Source organism: Eurytemora carolleeae, unplaced genomic scaffold (assembly GCF_000591075.1).
Source record: "Eurytemora carolleeae unplaced genomic scaffold, Eaff_2.0 scaffold971, whole genome shotgun sequence".
In the NCBI taxonomy this organism is placed as follows: Eukaryota; Metazoa; Arthropoda; class Copepoda; order Calanoida; family Temoridae; genus Eurytemora; species Eurytemora carolleeae.
In genome coordinates this window covers 79,307-102,675 of record NW_019396874.1, presented here as the reverse complement: position 1 = coordinate 102,675, position 23,369 = coordinate 79,307, and the positions used below count along the sequence as shown (strand labels likewise).

General features: G+C 31.9%; 1 protein-coding gene across 4 annotated transcripts; it reads right to left on the bottom strand.

Annotated features, from left to right (window-relative positions):
- Nucleotides 1-1,322: 1,322 nt before the first annotated feature.
- On the bottom strand, nucleotides 1,323-17,964 carry LOC111709612 (MFS-type transporter SLC18B1). 4 transcript variants are annotated; one of them, XM_023483347.1, is made up of 15 exons: nucleotides 17,888-17,964; nucleotides 13,493-13,597; nucleotides 11,489-11,584; nucleotides 11,301-11,374; nucleotides 10,963-11,036; nucleotides 10,422-10,498; nucleotides 8,745-8,937; nucleotides 7,644-7,762; nucleotides 6,645-6,735; nucleotides 5,238-5,336; nucleotides 4,360-4,459; nucleotides 3,595-3,763; nucleotides 2,725-2,759; nucleotides 1,831-1,899; nucleotides 1,323-1,429 (listed from the first exon to the last, which is right to left on the bottom strand). In XM_023483347.1, the coding sequence occupies exons 2-15, from the start codon at nucleotides 13,589-13,591 to the stop codon at nucleotides 1,396-1,398; spliced, it is 1,329 nt and encodes a 442-aa protein (XP_023339115.1). In that variant the 5' UTR covers nucleotides 13,592-13,597; nucleotides 17,888-17,964; the 3' UTR covers nucleotides 1,323-1,395. The 4 variants fall into 4 exon arrangements, with proteins under 4 accessions (XP_023339115.1, XP_023339119.1, XP_023339117.1 ...); XM_023483351.1 differs by having other exon boundaries at nucleotides 1,323-1,426; XM_023483349.1 differs by lacking the exon at nucleotides 17,888-17,964 and adding an exon at nucleotides 17,034-17,135.
- Between the last annotated feature and the right edge of the window lie 5,405 nt (nucleotides 17,965-23,369).

Here is a 23,369-nt window from a genome sequence, read left to right as displayed (position 1 = left end):
CCTGAAATCCTAATATCCTGATATCCTGATATCCTGATATCTTGATATCCAGATATCCTGATATCCTGATATCCTGGTTTCCTGATATCTTGATATCCTGATATCCTTATATCCTGATATCCTGGTATCCTGATATATTGATATCCTGGTATCCTGATATCCTGAAATCCTGGTATCCTGATATCTTGATATCCTGGTACCCTAATATTTAGATATCCTGGTATCCTGATATCCAAATCTCCTGGTTTATAGATATCTTGATATCCTGGTATACTGATATATTGGTATCCTGATATCCTAATATCTTGATATCCTGGTACCCTGATATTTAGATATCCTGATCTCCTGGTGTACTAATATACTGATCTCCTTTTTCAACTAGGACACGGTCCACACGGCTTCAATCCTGTGAACTATCAACGCCACTCCAGTACACAGTATGGAGTCTCTATATCAACTTGTGTATTTAAGGTTTATATGTTACAAGTTAAAGTTAAATGACCTAATTACAATTTATATGTTGTTATTTGTATTACATGATTAAAGCAATCATGTTTACAGCACAGTTAAAATAGGCGCAAATAAGATGTACATCATTATAATATCACATGATTAAGCTAATTATGATACATATTATTTGAAACACAGTTCAAATGAATCATGGTTTTTAAGTAGAAGTTTACAAACATAGATAATTAATAATGTACAACGTACTGCAGGTTTACAGAATATTGCGTTACCCGATATTTATTACATACTGATATCTTGATATCCTGGTATCCTGGTATCCTGGTATCCTGGTATACTGGTATCCTGGAATCTCTATATTAGTTTACTATTCCCGTGTTCTTTACAGAGAACTGTTCTATCTGTTTTCAGCTCGACTAAGCAGAAGTTTATTGGAACCTGTTATCATACATATTATAAAAATGTAGACTGTAGATAACATTGATCAACTAACTTACACATTACACACAAACATTGTTGGGACTGTACTCGTGTTTTCAAATGAGACTCCATTTATAAAGCAGCATAATAATTAATCGTTTATTATTTATTATGAAAATAAATTTCATTACCTCGCAATTTTTGCTATTATTACGATTTATATAGTAAAAAAATATTGCGGAAGGTCCAAATTTTGTACATACAGTACAAAGAATAAAACAGACATCGATATTTTTATAAAAATAAATCAGACTACATTTTAATATTCCCGGATTAGGAAAATATTTAAGACAATTCATTTTTATCGTTTTATGAATAACTCGTAAATCAAAAACAATTAAAAATTGGTCTGCAGTGTATATTTAGGCAACACATTTAATTCAACAATTTATTGCAGGAAAATACAAAACAGAAAGCGATTTATTGTGAAGTTCATTATTCAGCTGATTATTCTCCGCAGATTCTTTCTTCTTCCTCCCTGCTAAAATCGGGTTTGCATTTTTACAAATTAGTTTTAAATCTAAGATTTTTCTTCTACGATGTTCGTAGATTTTCTATGTAAATTGATGAAAAGTTTCTAATCGAAGTAAAAAATCACACTTAATCAATAACAATACAGATAGAACACTAGATGTCGTCTTTTCAAGATTAAGGGGTTTTTCGTTTACAATAACCCTGCGGCAGAAGCCCAAAGGAGTTAAGCCCATGCTCTCTCTCTCTGTCTCGTCATTCAACGCGACATGCGCGTAACTCCATTGGGCTTCTACCTCAGGGTTATTGTGAACGTAAAACCCCTTAATCTTTAGAAGACAACATCTAGTGTTCTATCTGTATTGTTATTAATCTATGATATTAAAGATGGTCACCCTCTGCAAATCCTACCTAATTGTCTCCTCTCTGAACAGTATTGGCTGTCTATCATCATTTTCATACTTTAAGGATATGCTTACTCTAAACAGTTATACTTTTCATACAGGGTGTCCCAAAAAACATGGGAATTCAGCGACGAATTCGATATCGTCTTTTCAAATAATTTTTTGATTTAGTATGGTGATACCTATTGAGAAAGCTGTGATCTGTAAAAGTTTCGTCTGCTATGTTCACATTTTGTTTGTTTATGTTTTGACTGCATACGGTTGTACTTAGTAAAACAAGAAAATTGCAGTATACAAACAGAGTAAACTTGTCTGTCTTCACTGTTCATCTTGCGGAGACATTATAGGCCTATCTTTACAGTCTTTTACCCTTTTCATTAAATAAACTCTAGCAGACATTATGACTTTTGGAATTAGGTATTACAATGATAATTCATAACAAAGACGATATCGAATTCATCACTGAATTCCCATTTTTTTTCGGACACCCTGTACATTTGTGGTCGACGATTTTACCAATACAATGAAGACGACCGTTTATTGATAACGCTTTGATCCCTAAAAAGCACTTAAAGGGGTTAATTGAAAACTTCTCTTTGCTTACATTTTTTGGCTCTGCTCTTGGAAAATTGGAATATAAGATCAGACGGAAATAGAAAGTCGTCTTTCTTGTATTGATATAATCGACGACAACAATGGATAAAATAAGGCATTCAGAGGCGTGTGATAATAGAAAAAAGTAAAAAAAAATCATACATTATCAAATTACGTTAATGTGATGATTTGAAATTAATCTTCTTTTGACACAGCTAATAAAAATATGGAGTAAGCATCGTTCAAAGTAGAACTTATGACTTGTAATTATAAAGATATGAAACATAGATACAGTTAAAATAAATACCTTTGACTTATAAAAACAGCCAACAAGACTCCAATCTAAGACAAAATTAAACAATCAAGATTTGAAACAATTAAAAACAAACGGATAAAACAAAGAAACAAAAACATGCATTTATAATTTTAAAAAATAATAATTTATTCGTTTCAGTAACTGTTCAATTTCTTTCTGGGATACCATGTAACTGTAAGAAAAGCTTTTTTTGACTTTTTAGTTAAACACATTTAAAATACATTTACCGTGAAAAAACATTGGGACAGAAGAACGATAAGAAAAATAAAATGTCACAATCAATGTTTATGTAGTGAGACCCCTAAAGCTGTTGAATATGAAGACGACCTTTAAACTAAAGTTCTGATCTTTAATAATCGAATGATCACATATTGTGTACACTATCTTATCACGCTGATTTTACAGTTCGGTGCTTGTCTCAGCAAGCCGTGACTTTCAAACACAATTTGACCTTTTAAAAATAATCTTTTCTCTTTTTTCTTTATTTCTTTGTTTTTGTCGGTGGATGTTTTGTATTTAGAAAAGTATAAGTTTAAAGAATGTTTAATTATTGACTAAAACGAGATTGGATTCAAATTGTAAAAACCAAACCCATCTAAGTCTGGTTTGTCTAAGGTGAAATTAAGATGATGTTTCTATTGTCGTCTTTTTATTCTAACATGGGTTTTACTGTAAAATTTTTAAATATATTTTCCTATAACTTCTTCATCTTTAAGTTCTCATGAAAATATATTGAGCAATGTCAATAACTTGAGAATTTGGCAATAAAGAAATATAATTTTTATCATAATTTTTCTATTTCTATTATAAATCTTTTTTTATTATAAATCTACGAAATTATTTTCTGTTAAAATAACTTACATTTAGCGCCATTAAACAGCATTCGAAGAAAGTACTTTCTTCAAAGCTAAAATGATCAAAGACCGCACTCCCAATGGTTGCTCCAATATAGCTTCCTAAGCAAACTCCCAGGAGCCATAGGCTTGATACCATTCCTTTCACTTGCTCAGTGTCAGGCAGTCCACCAAGTCTAAAAAATAGCAGGGTTACCAACCAATATTAAAAAACTTGCATCAGACCTAAAGTAAACTTCTAGTCAATTATCATTAGAAAGGCGAAACTTACCCTGTTCATTTTATTAAAAGCAAAATACTTACCCAGTTCGTTTCATCCTAAGAACAAGACTTACCCAGTTTTTTTCATCTTGAGCAGAAAGAAGACTTATCCAGTTTCTTTCATTATCTTAAGCAGAAAACTTACCCAGTTTCTTTCATCACGAGTAGAAGACTTATTCAGTTTCTTTTAAAATGATTAGAAGATTTATCCCGGTTCCTTTCATCATGAGCAGAAACTTGCCCAGTTCCGTTAATCATGATCAGAATACTTACCCAGTTCCTTTCATCATGAGCAGAAACTTGCCCAGTTTCTTTCATCATCTTAAGAAGAATACTTACCAAGTTCCTTTCATCATGAGCAGATACTTGCCCAGTTCCTTTCATCAACTTTAGCAGAATACTTACCAAGTTACCCAGTTCCTTTCATCATCTTGAGCAGAATACTTACCCAGTTCCTTTCATTATGAGCAGAAACTTGCCCAGTTCCGTTAATCATGATCAGAATACTTACCCAGTTCCTTTCATCATAAGAAGAAGAGCCCCTAAGAATGTTCCTGCTGTTCCTAGTCCTTGAACTCCAATAGAAAGTACAGTTAACCAGAGGTTTGAACCTGATATTTGAAATATGTTGCATAAACATTACATTTCATAACAATTGATAAGATTATCTTCAAGTCTTCATTTGATAAAATGAAGGAAAAGATTTAAAGGGACAGACTGACTATGTAAAGTAGTTGAACTGAGTATGCAGTGTTGTGAACAAATTCTTTAGGATTCATTTGATACAAATAAAAATTTTTAAAGATCTGTAAATCCTGAGTTTAAGCGCAAATTCGACGTTCAAAACTCTACTTTGGGTGTGGATATGTTTTCAGAACCGTTTTTTTTAATTATTAAATAACGACGACGAAAAATGATGCTATAATCAATTATTTCATTTTCATCATTTTATTGAATTTCTTATTTTCTTTGAATTTATTCGCAGATTTCTTCAAATTCTTCAAATGTCGTCTTTTTAATAATAAATCCAGAAAATCTGAAGAACATCTTTGTGAATAATGAGAAAATAGAAACTAATAATTGAACAAGATTACTTATTTTCGATGATAAGATTAATTTTGATTTTTCAACCGGTTCCTAAACAACTAATTAGTTTCCTGTAGCGTTTTGTTTACATTTTTTGTTTCCGTTATTTAATGATTTAAAAAAAAGATTCTGAAAACGTATCCACCCCCGAAGTAGGAGTTTTGAAAGTCGAATTTGCAATCAAACTCTTTAAAAAGTTTTATATGTCGACTCAAATGAATCATAAAGAAGCTTTCCACAACATTGCATACTCAGTTCAACTACCTTACATAGCTGGTCTGACCCTTTAAAAAAATGTCCTACCTAAAGTCTCAAGCTGAGGAATGGGTCCCATAAAAAAGAAGGAGAGAAGGATTACTACGTTGCCAATGATCATAACCTTCATGCTGTGAAATCCACGATCTTCAAATATTATTATAAAGTTGTAAAAGCAATTAAATTTTAGGTAAAGTGTCAGATTATTAAGTTTTTTTTGAGCACTGTTCGCACTGTCCAGAGGTCAATTTCCAAAATAATTATCTGTTACTTAACCCTATAAAGGCTTGGAGGTCTGAATCTATCTTCCCTTAGAAAAAGACCTTAGAGAATAGTTATAGGGTTGAAATGCATGTTTATAGCCCAATTTTTCAAGGCCTGCTCAAAGAAAAAAAATTAGACCGATAATTTTAATAGTTTGAGTGCTAGCGAGGGTTGAAAAAAAATATTTTTTTGCTTTAAACAAATCAATGTATTTTTCAAGGGCTTTTAAAACTATCGTTTTAAATCTATAGCTTTAGTCACAAAAAGTTATGGGCTATTTTAGATTTTTTCCATCCTGTACCCTACCCTATAAATAAAAAAAAATTTAACAAAAAAAAAGAGTGCTAGGACAGCAAACTACAGGTGGAGGCCCCAGACTGTTTATAGGGGTAAACAAATGTGTTTGTGCACTTTTAAAAATCTCCCAAATTTTCTGAAGAAAAATCAGGAATTTTTAAAACTCGATTCAATATTCTAAATCAACATTAAAGCGCGATATACAGGTGGTTATCTACTTAGAATGAGACTGTAAAGACGACATGAAAATCTGTAAAAATGGCGTATCCAAGGTTGAATTAAGTATTCTACCATGATGCTTATTTTACTATTTAGAAAAGAGGGAGTCCTAAATAAAAGTTTACTGACACTGTTAGTTCCATAAAGTGGGTAATTCGGTATATGCAGGGTGTCGAAAGAAAAAAAGATTGTAAAGAAAAAAAAAGATTGAGAGGAATGTTTAAAATACGCCGCCAATGAGATTTTTGTATTTTAAACAAACGTGTGAGCTATAATATAGAATTAATATAGTCAAATTTGGAATTGTTTTCTTTGTGTTATAGATCGAATGGTTCTTTTTTTGTTTTGGAAAAACATTCTACAAAACAAAACGAGAACGATATAAGGCTCTAGTATACATCATTAAATCGTTGGTCGATATCAACTCAACGGTTGAGCCTGGTCGATATCAACTCAATGGTTGAGCCTGGTCGATATCAACTCAACGGTTGAACCTGGTCGATATCAACTCAACGGTTGAGCGTGCCTGGTCGATATCAACTCAACGGTTTTGCCTGGTTGATATCAACTCAACGGTTGAGCCTGGTCGATATCAACTCAACGGCCGAGCCAGGTTGATATCAACTCAACGGTTGAGCCTGGTTGATATCAATATCATATATTATATATAATTACCTATAAAAATGCCAAAAATGGGTGTAAATATTGTGTATGTAAGACCGGGAGCCATAAAGACTAAACCACACTGTCCGGAGGTCAAACCAAACTAGAAACAAAGACGACATTAAAGCAATATTTTGGTTTATTAAATGATGTTACCAAACCAAATACAATCAAATTATTGGATCCCTCATTAACGTTAACGGGTCTGTTTACACTGCACAATTGCTGTGTCTCATGTTCATTAGACTATTGAAAGTTGTAACGTGAGTCTAGCAGTAACCTTCTTTTTCCAAAGTTTTCTGGTTCTCACTGTATATAAACTAGCAATCTCTGTTTGGATATCTGATCATAACTCATAAACCCCTCGAACAATTTGCCCTAAAATTTTGATTGGGGAACTCAGTAGAACCACGGGAATTTTCTAAGCTTGGTTTAAAGAATCTAAGTTGTGTGGGTCAACTGTTATTGGGAAAAATAGCTATACTCGTAATTTATGACCAAGTGCGGGTAAACGGCGGGAAAAAATAGAGAGATAGATAAAGTTTATTGCTAAAATAAATGTATCCGTGTATACAAATCGATTTTACAATTACAAAAGTAGCTTCCTTTAGAGAATCTAAGTTGTGTGGGTCAACTTTAATAGGGAAAACTCCAGACATAGCTTGGTTCCCAAGCTAGTGCCTAATATTATATAAGGTTCAATTTGACGATGACTTAAACAGGCTGAAGTCTGAAATACATTAGACCAGAATGATTCAAAAGGATTGAAAAAGGGAAGAAAAAAAATTGATATACCAAAAATACGTTTAGATTTAATGAATAGTTTAAGGGAAGTTAGACTAGAACGGATCAAAAAGGAATTAAAAATGAAAAAAAAACTTTAAAAATTACTAATACAAAAAAATCGTTTGAAATGTTTTAAGAATCTGTTCTGGTCTAATGGAAGTCATAGACTAGAACGGATCAAAAATGATTGAAAACTGGGAATTTTTTTTAAATACCAAAAAATACCTTTTTGTTTAAGAAAGGTTCCAGGGAGGCCGCATACCAAGATCTAGCACATCCAGCGAAGATTAATCCAAACAATCCAATAAACAAACCTGGACAGCTTAGCACCTCAACCCAAGTAACTAAAAGAAAACATTTCATACAAACTATTTAATACATCTCACATATAGTAATTTAATAAAGAAATTGAGCCATTGCCACAAACTGAAGTTGTCTTAGCCCTTCATCTTTGTAACCTTTGATATTTTAGACTTATATTATATGATCTAACAGAAGTATCTACGGTCTACGACATTGTGTAGCAATTAGAAATAAGGATATGAAATATAAGTTCGTGGCAAAGACTCAATTTCTTTCAAAAACTATTCTGGTGTGAATTCTTTTAATAAAATTTCAGCGTTATGATCTTTGTAATGCATTATTTCTTTTCTTTAAGTAATTTAAAGAATATTTGTCATATTAGAAAATTCCTCTTTAAAGGAACTGTTGGCGTATTTTAAATTAACCCTTCATTTGTAGATTGGCGTGTCCGATTCACCACACTACCCTTGAAACCTTTGACTGATGAAGGATGTTGGACTTATCCCTATCAATCTACAGAAATTCTTGCAATTGTAGAACATTTTTTTTGCCAGCTGTTTTATATTTAATAAATATAATAATCACTTTCTAGAATACTTTTGTATATCCTACCATCTCTTGTATACTCTTGTATATCATATCATCTCTTGTATAATCTTGTATATCATACCATCTCTTGTATTCTCTTGTATATCCTACCATCTCTTGTATGCTCTTGTATATCATACCATCTCTTGAATAATCTTGTATATCCTACCATCTCTTGTATACTCTTGTATATCCTACCATCTCTTGTATACTCTTGTATATCCTACCATCTCTTGTATACTTTTGTATATCATACAATCTCTTGAATACTCTTGTATATCCTGCCATCTCTTGTATACTCTTGTATATCATATCATCTCTTGTATAATCTTGTATATCATACCATCTCTTGTATTCTCTTGTATACCATACCATCTATATATTATAACATACCGTTTCTATATTGTATCCTATCATCTTTAAATTATATCCTACCATCTCTAGTATTGTTTCCAGACTCTAGAATCACATTTGTATCATCAAAGCAGCAGATGGATATCAGTGTGGAGGCTAACAGTATTCCTCCACAGACATAGAAAGGAATTGAGAATCCTGCCAGATCGTACAAAATACCACCAACAGATGCCCCCAGCATCGTACCAACTCCAAAAAAAGCTTCCGCAACCGCCTAAATTAAGGATTTTTGTACTTTCACAAATCTATTTTCCCAAGCGGCAACTCTTCAAGAGTATTTTCCCAAGTGACATCTCTTCAAGGGTATTTTCTCAAGTGACAACTCTTCAAGGGTATTTTCCCAAGTGACAACTCTTCAAGAATATTTTCCCAAGTGGTAACTTTTCAACGGTATTTTCCCAAGTGGCAACTCTTCAAGAGTATTTTCCCAAGAAGCAACTCTTCAAGGGTATTTTCTCAAGTGACAACTCTTCAAGAGTATTTTCCCAAGTGACAACTCTTCAAGGGTATTTTCTCGAGTGACAACTCATTAAGGGTATTTTCCCAAGTGGCAACTTTTCAACGGTATTTTCCCAAGTGGCAACTCTTCAAGAGTATTTTCCCAAGTGGCAACTCTTCAAGGGTATTTTCCCAAGTGACACCTCTTCAAGAGTATTTTCCCAAGTGACAACTCTTCAAGGATATTTTCTCAAGTGACAACTCTTCAAGGGTATTTTCTCAAGTGACAACTCTTCAAGAGTATTTTCCCAATCGGCAACTCTTCAAGAGTATTTTCCCAAGTGAAAACTCTTCAAGAGTATTTTCCCAAGTGAAAACTCTTCAAGAGTATTTTCTCAAGTGACAACTCTTCAATGGTTCTCAAGTGACAACTCTTCAAGGGTATTTTCCCAAGTGGCAACTTTTCAACGGTATTTTTCCCAAGTGGAAACTCTTCAAGAGTATTTTCCCAAGTGACAACTCTTCAAGGGTATTTTCCCAAGTGGCAACTTTTCAACGGTATTTTCCCAAGTGGCAACTCTTCAAGGGCAACTTCCCAAATATGCAATTTCCAAATTAGCCTGTGAAATGTGAAATGGGAGCTTGTGAAGGAAGTGAGTTTTCGCCTGTAATTTTCTAATCCCTATGTCTTTGCAACCTGATGGTGTAAACCTTTGATATTTCAAACTTAGACTATCTAATCTGAGAGCATTTATAGTTTATAAAATTATAGTTGTTTCGACATCGGGTTGCAATGATACAGGGTTTTTTGGCAAAGACTCGATTCCTTTACTGAAACTTTTCCATTCCGATTTAAAAACCACTTATTTTAAATTCATTTCATGTTTAATCAAATAAATTTTAATTTTTTTTCATTTGACAATATCTTTTAAAAAAAATCCTCCAAAATATTTTTCTAAAAAGTTTGAATTTAACATTTTAAGATTTGAGAGTGATTTTGCAGAAATTGATAATATCAAGTTTACAACTAGAACGTGATAATATCAAGTTTACAACTAGAACGTGATAATATCAAGTTTACAACTAGAACGTGATAATATCAAGTTTACAACTAGAACGTGATAATATCAAGTTTACAACTAGAACGTGATAATATCAAGTTTACAACTAGAACGTGATAATATCAAGTTTACAACTAGAACGACTCTAAGATTTAGCACAATTTAGAAATGAGAGTGATATATTAGAAATTAATGTTACCATTGCTTTTCCCTCATTTTGTTTTGAAACTTGGTAAGCAGCTAGAGGGTAGCAAGTAGCTGTTATTGCTGCTTCTCCTATTTAGAGATGGACACGTTACATTTCGTTTTTTTCAATCGTTCAAAAAAAAATTAATTTCGTTCTCAAAGTTTGCGTTCATTTTCGTTTTACTTCGTTCGTTTTCTCAGTGAACGATCGTTTAGTAAAATCATTCGTTCAATACAATCGTTCTTTCAGTAAAAATAACGATAATTTTTCAAAAATTTGTTCCAAGAAAATTGTTTGCTCGAGAAAAAAAAACAATAGTTATTTTTTGAAAATTCGTTTTTCAGTAATAACGTTTGCCGTTTCAAGTTTGTTTGAACGATTTTAAACCATTCGTTTTTGTGTTTTTTTTTCGTTCGTATAAAAAAAAACATTTTTTCATTTTTCTGAAAGATCCATTTTGTTTGTCAATTGTACGTTTTTTTCTTTTCTAATCGACACCCTTTAGCACAAAACATTTGGTTCGTTGAAAAAAACGATATCCATCTCAACTGTCCTACAGCTGTAAATATTCTTGTGAGAACAGAGAGAACGAAAAACAGAGTTTGTTCTTCAACATAACCAATAAATCTAAAATAGAATTTATTAAAGGGACTGTAAGCGTAGTTTTAAGTGACCCTCCATTTGTAGAATGGCATGTCTGATTTACAACGAGACCCTCCTATGTCAATGAAGGACACTTTTGAAAAAGCACAGTTGAAAATGATTCCTTATCAGACAAAGATTTGAGGGTACCGTTGTGAATTAGAAACCCCCACTAGAGGGTTGATTTTAAGCAGGGGGAGTCCGCTGAAGGATTTTTTTCCATGTCTATTTAATCCAAATAATTCTTACCCAAACAGTATATTTCCTAGTGCACAGATTATAGATCCAATAATTAGCAAGTTCTTAGCTCCCAACTTTTGAATCTAAAATCATACAATTAGAAGTAAGTTAGGGGAAAAATATGAAATAAAAATTAAAAAACCATTTATTAATCAATAAATTTAAAAAAGAAAAAATTTGTTTTGAATAAAACTTACAAATTTGCCGCATAAAGGTGTGCAGAGAACTGTTGTTATGAAAACTGCCCCAACCACTAGACCAGATTTTGTAACACTTACACCCTTCTTCAGGGCCTGCAGTAGAGCAGATATGATAAGCTGTAGGCAGTGACTAAAATAATTGATATTTCATAATATTTTGTATTCTTCATGATCTGAGAGTTACTTTTGAAAACACGTATTCCTGTTTCGAGGATTTTTGATAATGAAGACGACATTTTCACATTTTCCAGGAATGTTCGAAAATCCAGCGCCAGCGAAAATTATTAAAAAAAAATCAAGAATGTTATGAAATATTAACTATATACGAATGCGTCGAAAAATAATCGATGACTACTGTTTGTAATATCTGAATGATTTGTTTGGAATTAAATTGATTTGTTTACGATCAGAGTTGAATGTTGCATCTTTCCGAATTTGTATTGACGCTGCGTTCTTCAGTGTGAGTTCTTTTTAACAATTTCCTCCGTATGGACGCAACAGATAGAAGTAGGATTAGAAGCAATCAAAAGCGCTTATTTTTCGCCGTAAGCCTACACCCCATTTCATTTTTCGCGAACACTCACTTTAAGGAACTGTAAAGTGACCCCCATTTGGACTGGGATGTCAAATTTTAAAAAAAATACATTTTCTCTGGAGAGAATACTGAAAATGTAAATTTTTTTAAAAAGACCTTTTTCCTCAGCATATATCAGCAAAGTTTCCTTTTTAAGAGAAGTCAAAATATATATAAAAGCATGGATAACTCCATGGTTTGAAGGGTAAATAAGGTTGTAAATGGTGGGTCATTTAGAATTACGTTTGCAGTTCCTCTAAACCATCAAATTATAAAACAAATTTCATTTCAGTTTTAAATCCTTTAGACCACAACTTCTTTTTCTGATAAGCTACTCAGTACTCAAGTATTCAAAAAGTGATATTTTCTTATTTTATGGAGCTACAATTAGAAAGGAGAAAGTACAAAGAGAAAGTTTATCTCGTGAGGATCGAAAGGAGAAATTAAAATTAGAAAGTTTACCTAAAGAGGGTTGAAATGAGAAAGAACAAAGAAGAGGTTATCTTGCGACGGTAGAAAGGAGAAAGTTTAAAGAGAAAATTTACCTCGATGAGGGTTAAATGAAGAAAGTACAAAGAAAAAACCTACCTTGTGAGGGTAGAAAGAAGAAAGTGTAAAGAGAAGGTTTACCTGAAGAGGGTAGAATGGAGAGTGTATAAAGAGAAGGTTTATCTGAAGAGAGTGGAACGGAGAGTGTATAAAGAGAAGGTTTACCTGAAGTGAGTAAAACGGAGAGTGTATAAAGAGAAGGTTTACCTGAAGATGGTAGAACTGAGAGTGTATAAAGAGAAGGTTTACCTGAAGATGGTAGAACGGAGAGTGTATAAAGAGAAGGTTTACCTGAAGATGGTAGAACGGAGAGTGTATAAAGAGAAGGTTTACCTGAAGATGGTAGAACGGAGAGTGTATAAAGAGAAGGTTTACCTGAAGATGGTAGAACGGAGAGTGTATAAAGAGAAGGTTTACCTGAAGATGGTAGAATGGAGAGTGTATAAAGAGAAGGTTTACCTGAATAGAGTAAAACGGAGAAAGTAAGAAGGAAAAGTTTACCTCTTGAGGGTAGAAAGGAGAAAGTACAAAGAGAAATGTTATCTTGCGACGGCAGAAAGGAGAAAGTGCAAAGAGAAATGTTATCTTGCGACGGTAGAAAGGAGAAAGTACAAATAGAAATATCATCTTGCGACGGCAGAAAGGAGAAAGTACAAAGAGAAATGTTATCTTGCGACAGTAGAAAGGAAAAGGTACAAAGAGAAATGTTATCTTGTGACAGTAGAAAGGAGAAAGTACAAAGAGAAATATTATCTTGCGACGGCAGAAAGGAGAAAGTACAAAGAAAAATGTTATCTTGCGACGGCAGAAAGGAGAAAGTTCAAAGAGAAATGTTATCTTGCGACGGTAGAAAGGAGAAAGTACAAAGAGTAAGTTACCTCGTGAGGGTAGAAAGGAGAAAGTAAGGAGAGGGAGAGTCCTCCAAAGAACATCGAAGTACAGATAAAGACGAGATTTATGATGTTCTTACACTGCATCTTAATCTTAAAACAATGTATTATAATAAATCTATTTATCAAAGGAATTGAATCTTTGCCACAAATTCTAATTTGCTAATCCTTATATATTTGCAATCCCATGCCATTTGAACATATTTCAAACTATAAATTATGTTACATCAAATAATCTAAGTTTAAAATATCAAAGGTTTACTCCTACAGGTTGCTTAGAATAGGGACCATACCATTTGAGTTTGTGGCAAAAACTCAGTTCCTTTCTACTGACTTGTGATAAAAGAATTTGATGGATAAAGAATACAGTTCAAAGGGACGGTAAGCGTAATTTCAATTGATTCTGCCCTTGAACCCCTAATCTGATTAGAAATGTGGAAACCAGGTTCTTTTTCTCACTCGAAAAGTGTTTGATTCTAATAATTTCTCCAGTGTTTCTTATAAACAAGAAATGCATGGGGAAACACACTATAATGAAAAAAAAAAATTTAGAAAAACAAAGAAAATCTAATTCAATTCATACAAGCTTTTAAAGGGAACTGTGGTATCAGCCAGTGTCTTCTATGTAAGGGGCAAAGAGAATAGAATATATATCAGAGTGGAATTTACTAGAAAAAAGTGCAAAACGGCCATTTGTTTGTACTGTTTCCACACTGCAGGTTTACTTCACATATTTGTGCTATATAACCTTTTGGGCCCTGGAACATCATTTTATAGAAAATCTAAAATTAATGTTAAAAGAAAACCAAATTATGAAATAGGCTGGTTTCATAGTTGACCAATGATCATTTCACATAGACTCTATGCCTTTAACTTTACAAACGATGATTTTCCGTTATAACCATAAATCAAATGATGTTTTTTTATTTACCTAATTCATTTTATAAAGTTTATTTTAAAGCTTTAAAAAATTTGAAATTGAAATGGATAGTCTAGGGAACATACTGTATTAATGTACTCTACTGCATATAATTTGTGAACATTTACATGATTTGTACACTTTGAACTCCCTTTTCAGGCTCAAAGGGACTGACAAAATTCATACCGGGGGATTGTATAAGTTCCCCTCTAATATATATTCTATTCTCTTTGGTAAGGGTGGACATTTAAAATCACGCATATAATTGTATATAAATAAACAAGTTTCATAAAATAGTCAAAGTTTTAACATTTTTAACAGTTTTTTGTCGACAACTCTGGACTTTTATAGCCATTTATCCTTTATACAAATAACCCCCTAGATTGGGGTTAAACTTAACATCGTAAGTTCATAAAAATATATTGTTATCAAACAATCGATATCGCACTTGTTTAATGTTTTTTGTTTAATATCTTATTTTTGATAATACTTCAAAATATATAATTCCAAATTATTTGAATTTTGTTGTGAAACCTTGCGAAAAAAAATGTTCTATCTATGTATGTAGTATATTTTTTGGATATTGAAGGTATAGTTTAGAACCATCGGATAAAAAAACATTATTCGAAATTCGAAATTTAACTTAGCCCATTGTTTTAGGCACTGCACTACAAAATAGTTTTGTTTTATTTTTGTTGTTAAAGAAATCTTGATTGTTAATACCTGTATCTTTGCAATCCGATGTCAGAGAGATTTTATTAGAGTATTTGGTCTAGAATTTATAAAATTTATAGATTTAAATATCTAAGGTCGCAAAATTGAGTTTCAAAGATATAGGGATTAGAAGACCAAAGGTGTGCCAAAGACTCAATTCCTGTATAAGTGTGAGATATATTTGGCATCTAACACTCTAGAAATCCGGAAAAGTTTTAACATTTTATATTTACTCCGCAAAACATCGATATCCTTTAACAAGAGGTGCAGAAACTTTTAGATATTTACAATGAACTTAGATACTACTTCAACAAGATGGAAAACTTTCTAAAATCAATAAAACCTGAATCTTGTTCTTCAAACTATTATATTTTTGTATAGTTATAAATATAAATAAGTCACGATAATTAAAGGAACTGCCAGCGTAACATCAAGTGTCTCTCAACGAGGTTATAGTGTATAGAGTGATAATGTACGCTAATCCTTAACTAATTATATAGGCCATCAACTATACCGGAGCGTACTGCGTATTTGTTTATTATAAGGAGATTCTGGCCTAACCCATGGTATATCATTATTAGTAAACAGTTGTAAGTGTACAGTACAGCTAACTGAGCACACAGGTAGAGAACTATCATCCCTCCTGGTGTCTCTTCATGCAAAGATGAAAATTCCCGATTTACAACGGTACCCTGAAAAGCTTTGACTGATGAAGGTTGATTTAGACATCAATGTTTATAATTTCAAAATCTTTTCATTTTTATTTGTGATTTTCTATAAAAACTACTTAAGCATTTTTGCTGCAAAAAATATATATGAATTTAACACATTCAAACCTAAAAAAAGATAATATCATCAATGCACCATAGATCTGCAGATAAAAGCTTCAAGGGTACTGTTGTAAATCGGGCATTGTCATCTTTGCACGGAGAGTTACTTGAAATAAGGCTTACAGTCCCTTTAGATGTATAATTCATCACTTTACAGTCCTTTAGATGTATAATTCATCACTTTACAGTCCTTTAGATGTATAATTCATCACTTTCGTTGTACTGTTAACTGCTAATATAGATCAGGATTTGTTTTACTACATATTTTAATTTGCACTTTTCATTCTGACATTCCGATTAGTCGTTTTGACGTTTTTTTCTCATATCTTTCACTGTATTTGTCATATCATTCCACATAAGTTGAATTTAAACAAAAATTAGTTTGACTTTTTATTTTTCTGTTTTATGTACTTTAAAATTTATGACACTTACAAACTGGATCAATTAAATCGACCTGAGATGGAATTTAAAGAATTTGAGCCGCGGTTTAAATCTGCCAAAACCCGCTTTAAATTAAGCGCCGGCTTAAATCTTTAAACATTTGATACAATTTTAAGTGGAACCAACCATATTTAAGCCGCGGTTTAAATTTAAACCGCCGCTTAAATTTTTTAAATTCGGCCACTGGATGCCAGCTAAAAAGATAAATAAATTAATTAATACAAGTAAAAAAAAAGACAACTGATTTATGCAATGGCAATATTAATTGAATATTAGGGTTTAGCAATATAATTTCGCTTTTAAAATTTATCCAATCAATTTGGATTTAGAACAAAGTTTTCATAGCCGATTTTTTACGTAAACTTAATTAATGCATTTCAAAAGGGGTTTTTAAAATTAGTAATAAATTAGCTATAACTGCTTAAATTCCTATGAAAAGTATTTTTTTTAATTCATTTTTTTTTCACTTTGACTGCATAAAAGTAGATGTTGTGGTAACAATAGCAATAACAAAAAAATAACACTATCATACACTTTTTTAACTCTACAAAAATGCATCGTTTATAATAGTAAAAATTAATTGCTTGGGTTTTCACCCAAAAATGTAAATATTTTTTTTACACACCTTACAATTCTCAGACGTTTGAAGTTTTGAAATCGATTTGAGTGAGATAAAACTGAGTGACTCTCAGGATTTTGCCAAATACTCGTTGATAACTAAATCTAGATAAAACCCCAGTGTATCTTTGAAACATTAATGTCCAGAGCTACAAAAAGTATTGGCAAGCCAGTAAGGTTAAAGTATGGGCAAAGGCACTGGCACATGCATTCCAGATGATGCACCAGTTAATTTCATAGGAATCACGAGCCACCGTTGTACATCTGAATTTCCAAACCGGGTCAACCTCTTCGGTCCTAGTTTGTACTGTACTCTACATACTCTATGGACAGGACTAGCTGGTGAAACAAGGTTGACGCGGTGAGACTTTATGTTTCATATAGGTTGAATTTACTTTTACTAAAGGGGCAGAGGTGCGTGGAATGTGTATATCACCCTGGACTAACCAGTGCAATATGCGTTTGGTTTCTTCTATTTCAATTCAATTGAGTTTTGGTCTTTTATAATTGAACCATCTTAACACTTAAAAAATAACCTTATTTTTATTTTTTATTTTAAATGCATTTTGCTTGTCTGTCCTTCTGTCTGTCCGTTTGTATCCGATAAACGTCAAAACGGCTGAACCGATCGGGCCCACGTAGGTGTCGTACCTTACATGTCCCCAAGGAAGGTTTAAAGATGATCAAAATTTCAAAATCTTGCCTCCAACAAAATAAAAATTAAATCAAATAAAATTTTGAAAATCCACGAAATTATATTTTAAATCCGCAAAAAAAATTTTTTTTGTTGTTTTACAGTCTAAACAATTATTATCAAAAATAAAAAACAGTCCTTTTAATTTTTTAAACCCGGCGACCTACCTCTGTATTCTGCTGAGTATGGAGGACGAATCAGATAATTTCTAATTAAAATTTTATCAAATTAACATCAGATCAGGGGGTGTTGTACATCTTGATAAACACTTGACCGATTCATTATCATGATATTATCGTATTTATATATATATATATTGCTTTATAGTTATATATATATGTATATATATATATGATGCAAGGAAAAATATACGTTTTTGGAAAAGTAATATTTCAGTGATGGGAGCTTGCAAGTTGCAACAGTGATGCCCAGAAAAAAAGATAAATGATCATGTCTTTTTATCTTTTCACTTAAAATGATAATTTTATAATTTCATCCTGAACTATTTCTAAAATTTTGAATGCTTTAGTTTCAACAGTTTACTTGGTGACATTTCTAAGTTAATGAAAAAATTACGCTACTACTGTTACCAACAACTGCAGACTAGGGAAGGTTGGTTTCACTTTTCGGAAAAACGATCGTATCGTTATGGTAACTATGTAGAAAAACGAAAAACAAAACGGTCGTTTTCAAAAACGATAGTTTTTGAAAATTAAAAAACGAAGTAGTATTTTTTTAGTTTTAGTTCGTCGGTTCGTTGGTAGGTCTTTTTTATTTTTGACGATCGTTAACGGTTTTTAATGACTGTTCGCGAAAACATTTTTCGCTTCATTAAATTCGCAAAATTTTTCGCTTGTTGCAAACCATACTGTAAAAAGAATTGATGTTAAATGTCATGAAACGATCGTATAGTCGTTTCCTTTTTTAAAAGTTCAAAACAAAAATTTTATTCGTTAAAAACGAAAAACTATCGTTTTTTAACGGTTTTAAAAACTATTAACAACCATAAGTCTGAGTTTGAAATTTCAAAATCGTTAGATGCCAGTTTATGTTTTCTTCATATTCTGTCAAAAACTGCTGCAGTCCACTTTTATGCATGAAATGAAGTATTGAAACCCAGTATCAGAAACCCGGTTTCAAGAATGGGGTCTGGCAGTTTTGTAGATACAAATAATTTTGTGAAGAAATATCTCATGTAGTTTAATTATCTAAATTCTCTAGTTTTCTGATTTCTAAAATCAAAATTTTCGCAAATGCATTTAGATTTAAAAAATAAACTCGGGAGTTTCGTTCCACGAAACTCTTTCAATTATCCGGCTCAAAGATATGTGGAAGTAAGGAGAGGAGGATAGGGGTTGTGTACACATTTTATTGTGACATATTGGGACTGCTAAAACCTGTTTTCATTAAAACAATAACAAATCATTATAGCTAAACTTAAACAAACCTCACTCCCCTTTCTCCTTTACTCTTATACTCGCAATTGAAGGACAGGGAGTTTTGGTGGAAAGGGGATGTTGAGTATATAATGTATCTATCAACAAATGATTCGGTTGTCAAGCGTTTATTCTCTTTAGATCAATCTGAATATATATTCATGTCGTTAAATAGGATAGATAGATAGATAGATAGATAGATAGATAGATACATGAATATTGAATATGTAGATATAAATATATATATATATCTATGTAGATGAATAGATTTGTATCTATTTTTCTATCGCCAACTACATATAGTTTTGATTACGTTTATGCAAATTATGTGTGAATATATATAAGAATTTATAAAATGTCATCTTGACAATTTTTCAATGGATATTATACTATTTTACGTAAATCTCAGTATTTGTGAAAATAAATAAATAGCCATGAATATGCGGGAGTTTTAAAGAGCTCTTTATTATCAATTAATTAAAAAAACTAAATATCTTCAACATTCCATTATCAGAAAGTGAAGAATACGACATTTGACGAATTCTTTCGATGTATGGCTAATTTAGAGTTTAACGGTAAGAACTGTAGAGTTCTAAAAAAGGGTGATCCGGGGTTTCGGAGCCTTTCCTTGAATTAAACAATCCTAAATTTGGATCCTTAAAGGGACAGACCGGCCATGTAAGGTAGTTTAACTGAGTCTGCAGTGTCTTGGACAAATTCTTTAGGATTCATTTGAGAAATATAAAACGTTTCCTCGATGTATAATTACTGAGATTGAGTGCATAGTCGACGTTCAAAATCATAAGTTTGGGTGCATTGATATTGCGCTCCCAGGAAACATTTCTTTTCCGACAAATAAGTCAGATTTCGTCAGAGAAGAGTGGAGTTGTGACATCGGAAAGACATGAGTCGGCTAAATGACTTTTTTCCGACTTGAGCAAAAATGTTTCCTGTGACAGTCCAACCTGCTAAGTGTCTTTAACTGTTGCACAAAATCAATGTTATTAATCAAAGCTCAATATTTCTTTCATTCTTTATTTATTTGAGTAAAGTGGATCAAATCAACAGTTTTCTTCTTCAATAAAAAATAAAAGTGATTGCAAAAATACACCAAGAAAAGAGGGAGGGGGGGGGGGGGGGATCCTTTTTTTAGAGCAAATTCACGATAATTACAAATTGCTACAATAAGTGTCAGAATTTAAAAATACTTTTGAAATATTTTGGAAATTCAAGATTTAGATTGATTTTAGTGATTGACAAAAAATTTGTTTTTTTTTGTTACAATTAAAATACTATGCTGATTAGTCAGGCCTACTTTTAAGATTTTGCTATATCAAAGTTTTCTCTATGAAAATTGAAAATTAAAAATAATCCAGATTTTTTGGCAGAAAAAAATTTGCTGGCAATATGAGTGACGCTCAATCGACTTACTCAATATTAATCCTATTAAAAGCAGTGCTTTGAAACTGTATATTGTTATGTCACTGTCAGACTGTAATTATGTAATGTTTAAATAAAATACCCAAAAGAAAAAGAGATTTTTAGCATAAAAGTGGTAATGGGTTTACAAAATCTTATTATTTATAAATATATTGCGAAACGGAAGTAAACTTACTGGAAACAACCGTTCTTTAACCGTTCTTTTCTTCCGTTAATTCCATGAATTTTATGTGATTGTCGAAATTTTGAATAATGAAAAAAAGGAAACTTGTAGAAAAGCAAAATTCTGCAATGCTTTAGATTTTGTAGATCTTTTTGTTCCATATAAAAGGTTTTTATATGTTTTAAAACATAACAATATATAAAACATAACAATATATAAAACATAACAATATATAAAACATAACAATATATAAAACGTTTTACAAATTTCAAAATCGTTTATTTAAACATCTTTTGCTTTCCCTCACTATGCATAATTTTTTCTTTCCTTTCTCTAAAAATGAACATTTCGCAGAGTTGAATAAAAACTGAAGTTTACAGAATACAGTTTTGAATTGTTAAAACCTTTAAAGTATTTTGTGGTAATTTATTTTTACTTTTAGCATATTTTTGTTTAGCTAAATATAGACGGATAGGCTTTTCAGCTTCTCCCATTGTTCTATTATTTTTCGTTCTCCATCTCTAGCTTTTTTGGCAAACAAACTGAGTTTAAGATGAATCTCTTTATTTACACCCACTTAAAATTTCCGTTTAAAGGGAGTGACCGGCAATGTCTGGTGGTTTAACTGAGATTGCAGTATTGTAGAGTAATTTTTTATATGATTCATTAAAGACATTTAAATCGTTTAAAGATCTAAAATAACTGAGTTTGAGCTCAAAGTCGACTTTAGTTAGACAAAGAGCTAGTTACACAGAGAGCTATTTAGATAAATAGCTAGTTAGACAGAGATCTAGTTATAGCTAATTAGATAAATAGATAGTTAGATAGATACCTATAGGTTAAATAAATAGTTATGTAGTTTACATATAAAGATAGTAAGTTAGATAGATAGCTAAAAAGAAAGATATTTAGATGGTTGGATATATAGCTAGTAAGATAGATATATAGATGGTTTGATAGATAGCTAATAAGATAAATATTTAGATTGTTGGATAGATAGCGAATAAGAAAGATATTTAAATGTTTGGATAGATAGCTAATAAGGTAGATATTTAAATGGTTTGATAGATAGCTAATAAGGTAGATATTTAAATGTTTGGATAGATAGCTAATAAGGTAGATATTTAAATGGTTGGATAGATAGCTAATAAGGTAGATATTTAGATAGTTGGATAGATAGCTAATAAGATAGATATTTAGATGGTTAGATAGATAGATAATAAGATAGATATTTAGATGGTTGGATAGATAGCTAATAAGGTAGATATTTAGATGGTTGGATAGATAGCTAATAAGATAGATATTTAGATGGTTGGATATATTATAAAAAGGATGAGTATGTAACGTATAATGTTCATGATTAATAGAATCACGGTCAGTAGGTCTATTCAATGTTAACAGGGTTACATAACAGGACAAATCTATCAAACCCTTCAGGATTAAATAGGACTGTTTACAGGGTTACATAACAGGACAAATCTATCAAACCCTTCAGGATTAAATAGGACTGTACACGGGGTTACATAACTGGACCAATCTATCAAACCCTTCAGGATTAAATAGGACTGTACTTACAGGGTTACATAACAGGACAAATCTATCAAACCCTTCAGGATTAAATAGGACTGTACACGGGGTTACATAACTGGACCAATCTATCAAACCCTTCAGGATTAAATAGGACTGTACACGGGGTTACATAACTGGACCAATTTATCAAACCCTTCAGGGTTAAATAGGACTGTTCACGAGGTTACATAACTGGACCCATTTATCAAACCCTTCAGGATTAAATAGGACTGTTTACGTGGTTACATAACTGAACCAATCCATCAAACCCTTCAGGATTAAATAGGACTGTTCACGGGGTTACATAACAAGCTAAAATAGAGCAAAATAAATTGTATGATGAAAAATAATTTATTTGTGCGACGGGTAGAGAAAACGGAAAACTCAATTTTTTACGTGGCAAAGAAAAAATAAACTATTGTTTTTTTGTGATTTTAATATAAGAAATCAAAACTATTTTAAATTCTAATTATTATCATTTTATGTATCCACCCATAGTACTAATGCAAGGAAAGTGATTTCAGAGGTGTACGCATTTTTGTACTGCAGTGTACTGTCTTTGGGCGGAAAAGTAACACAAGACGGATGTCGAAGTAGCTCACATGGAATCCATTTCACAAAAATAATCTATGAAATATTCTGGTTTTAGAAAACTGTAATGTGAATTTTCAAAATTATCAAAAATAATGTTTTTATCCTCCTCGGATGATGCATCTATTCTTGTTTACAAATTCCGCCCAGAGAGAACTGGTTTCAATATGTACGCAGAGTATATGCGACCGCAATTAACTTTCCTTGCATTAGTACCTTGTACCCATATCTGATCTATTAATGGTACAGTGATAACCAGAAAACTGTAGAATAGGAAGAAGTTAAAACAATACTGAAGTGCATTTGATGTTGTTTCAAAGAAAATAACTTTTTAAAGTTATTATCTCACTTATCAAGTAAAATGGGTCTGTTTACGTTGCACAATAACTGTGCTTTATTTGCATTGCATTAAAGTCATAATTTGAGTTTTCTGGTTCTCACTGAAGAACA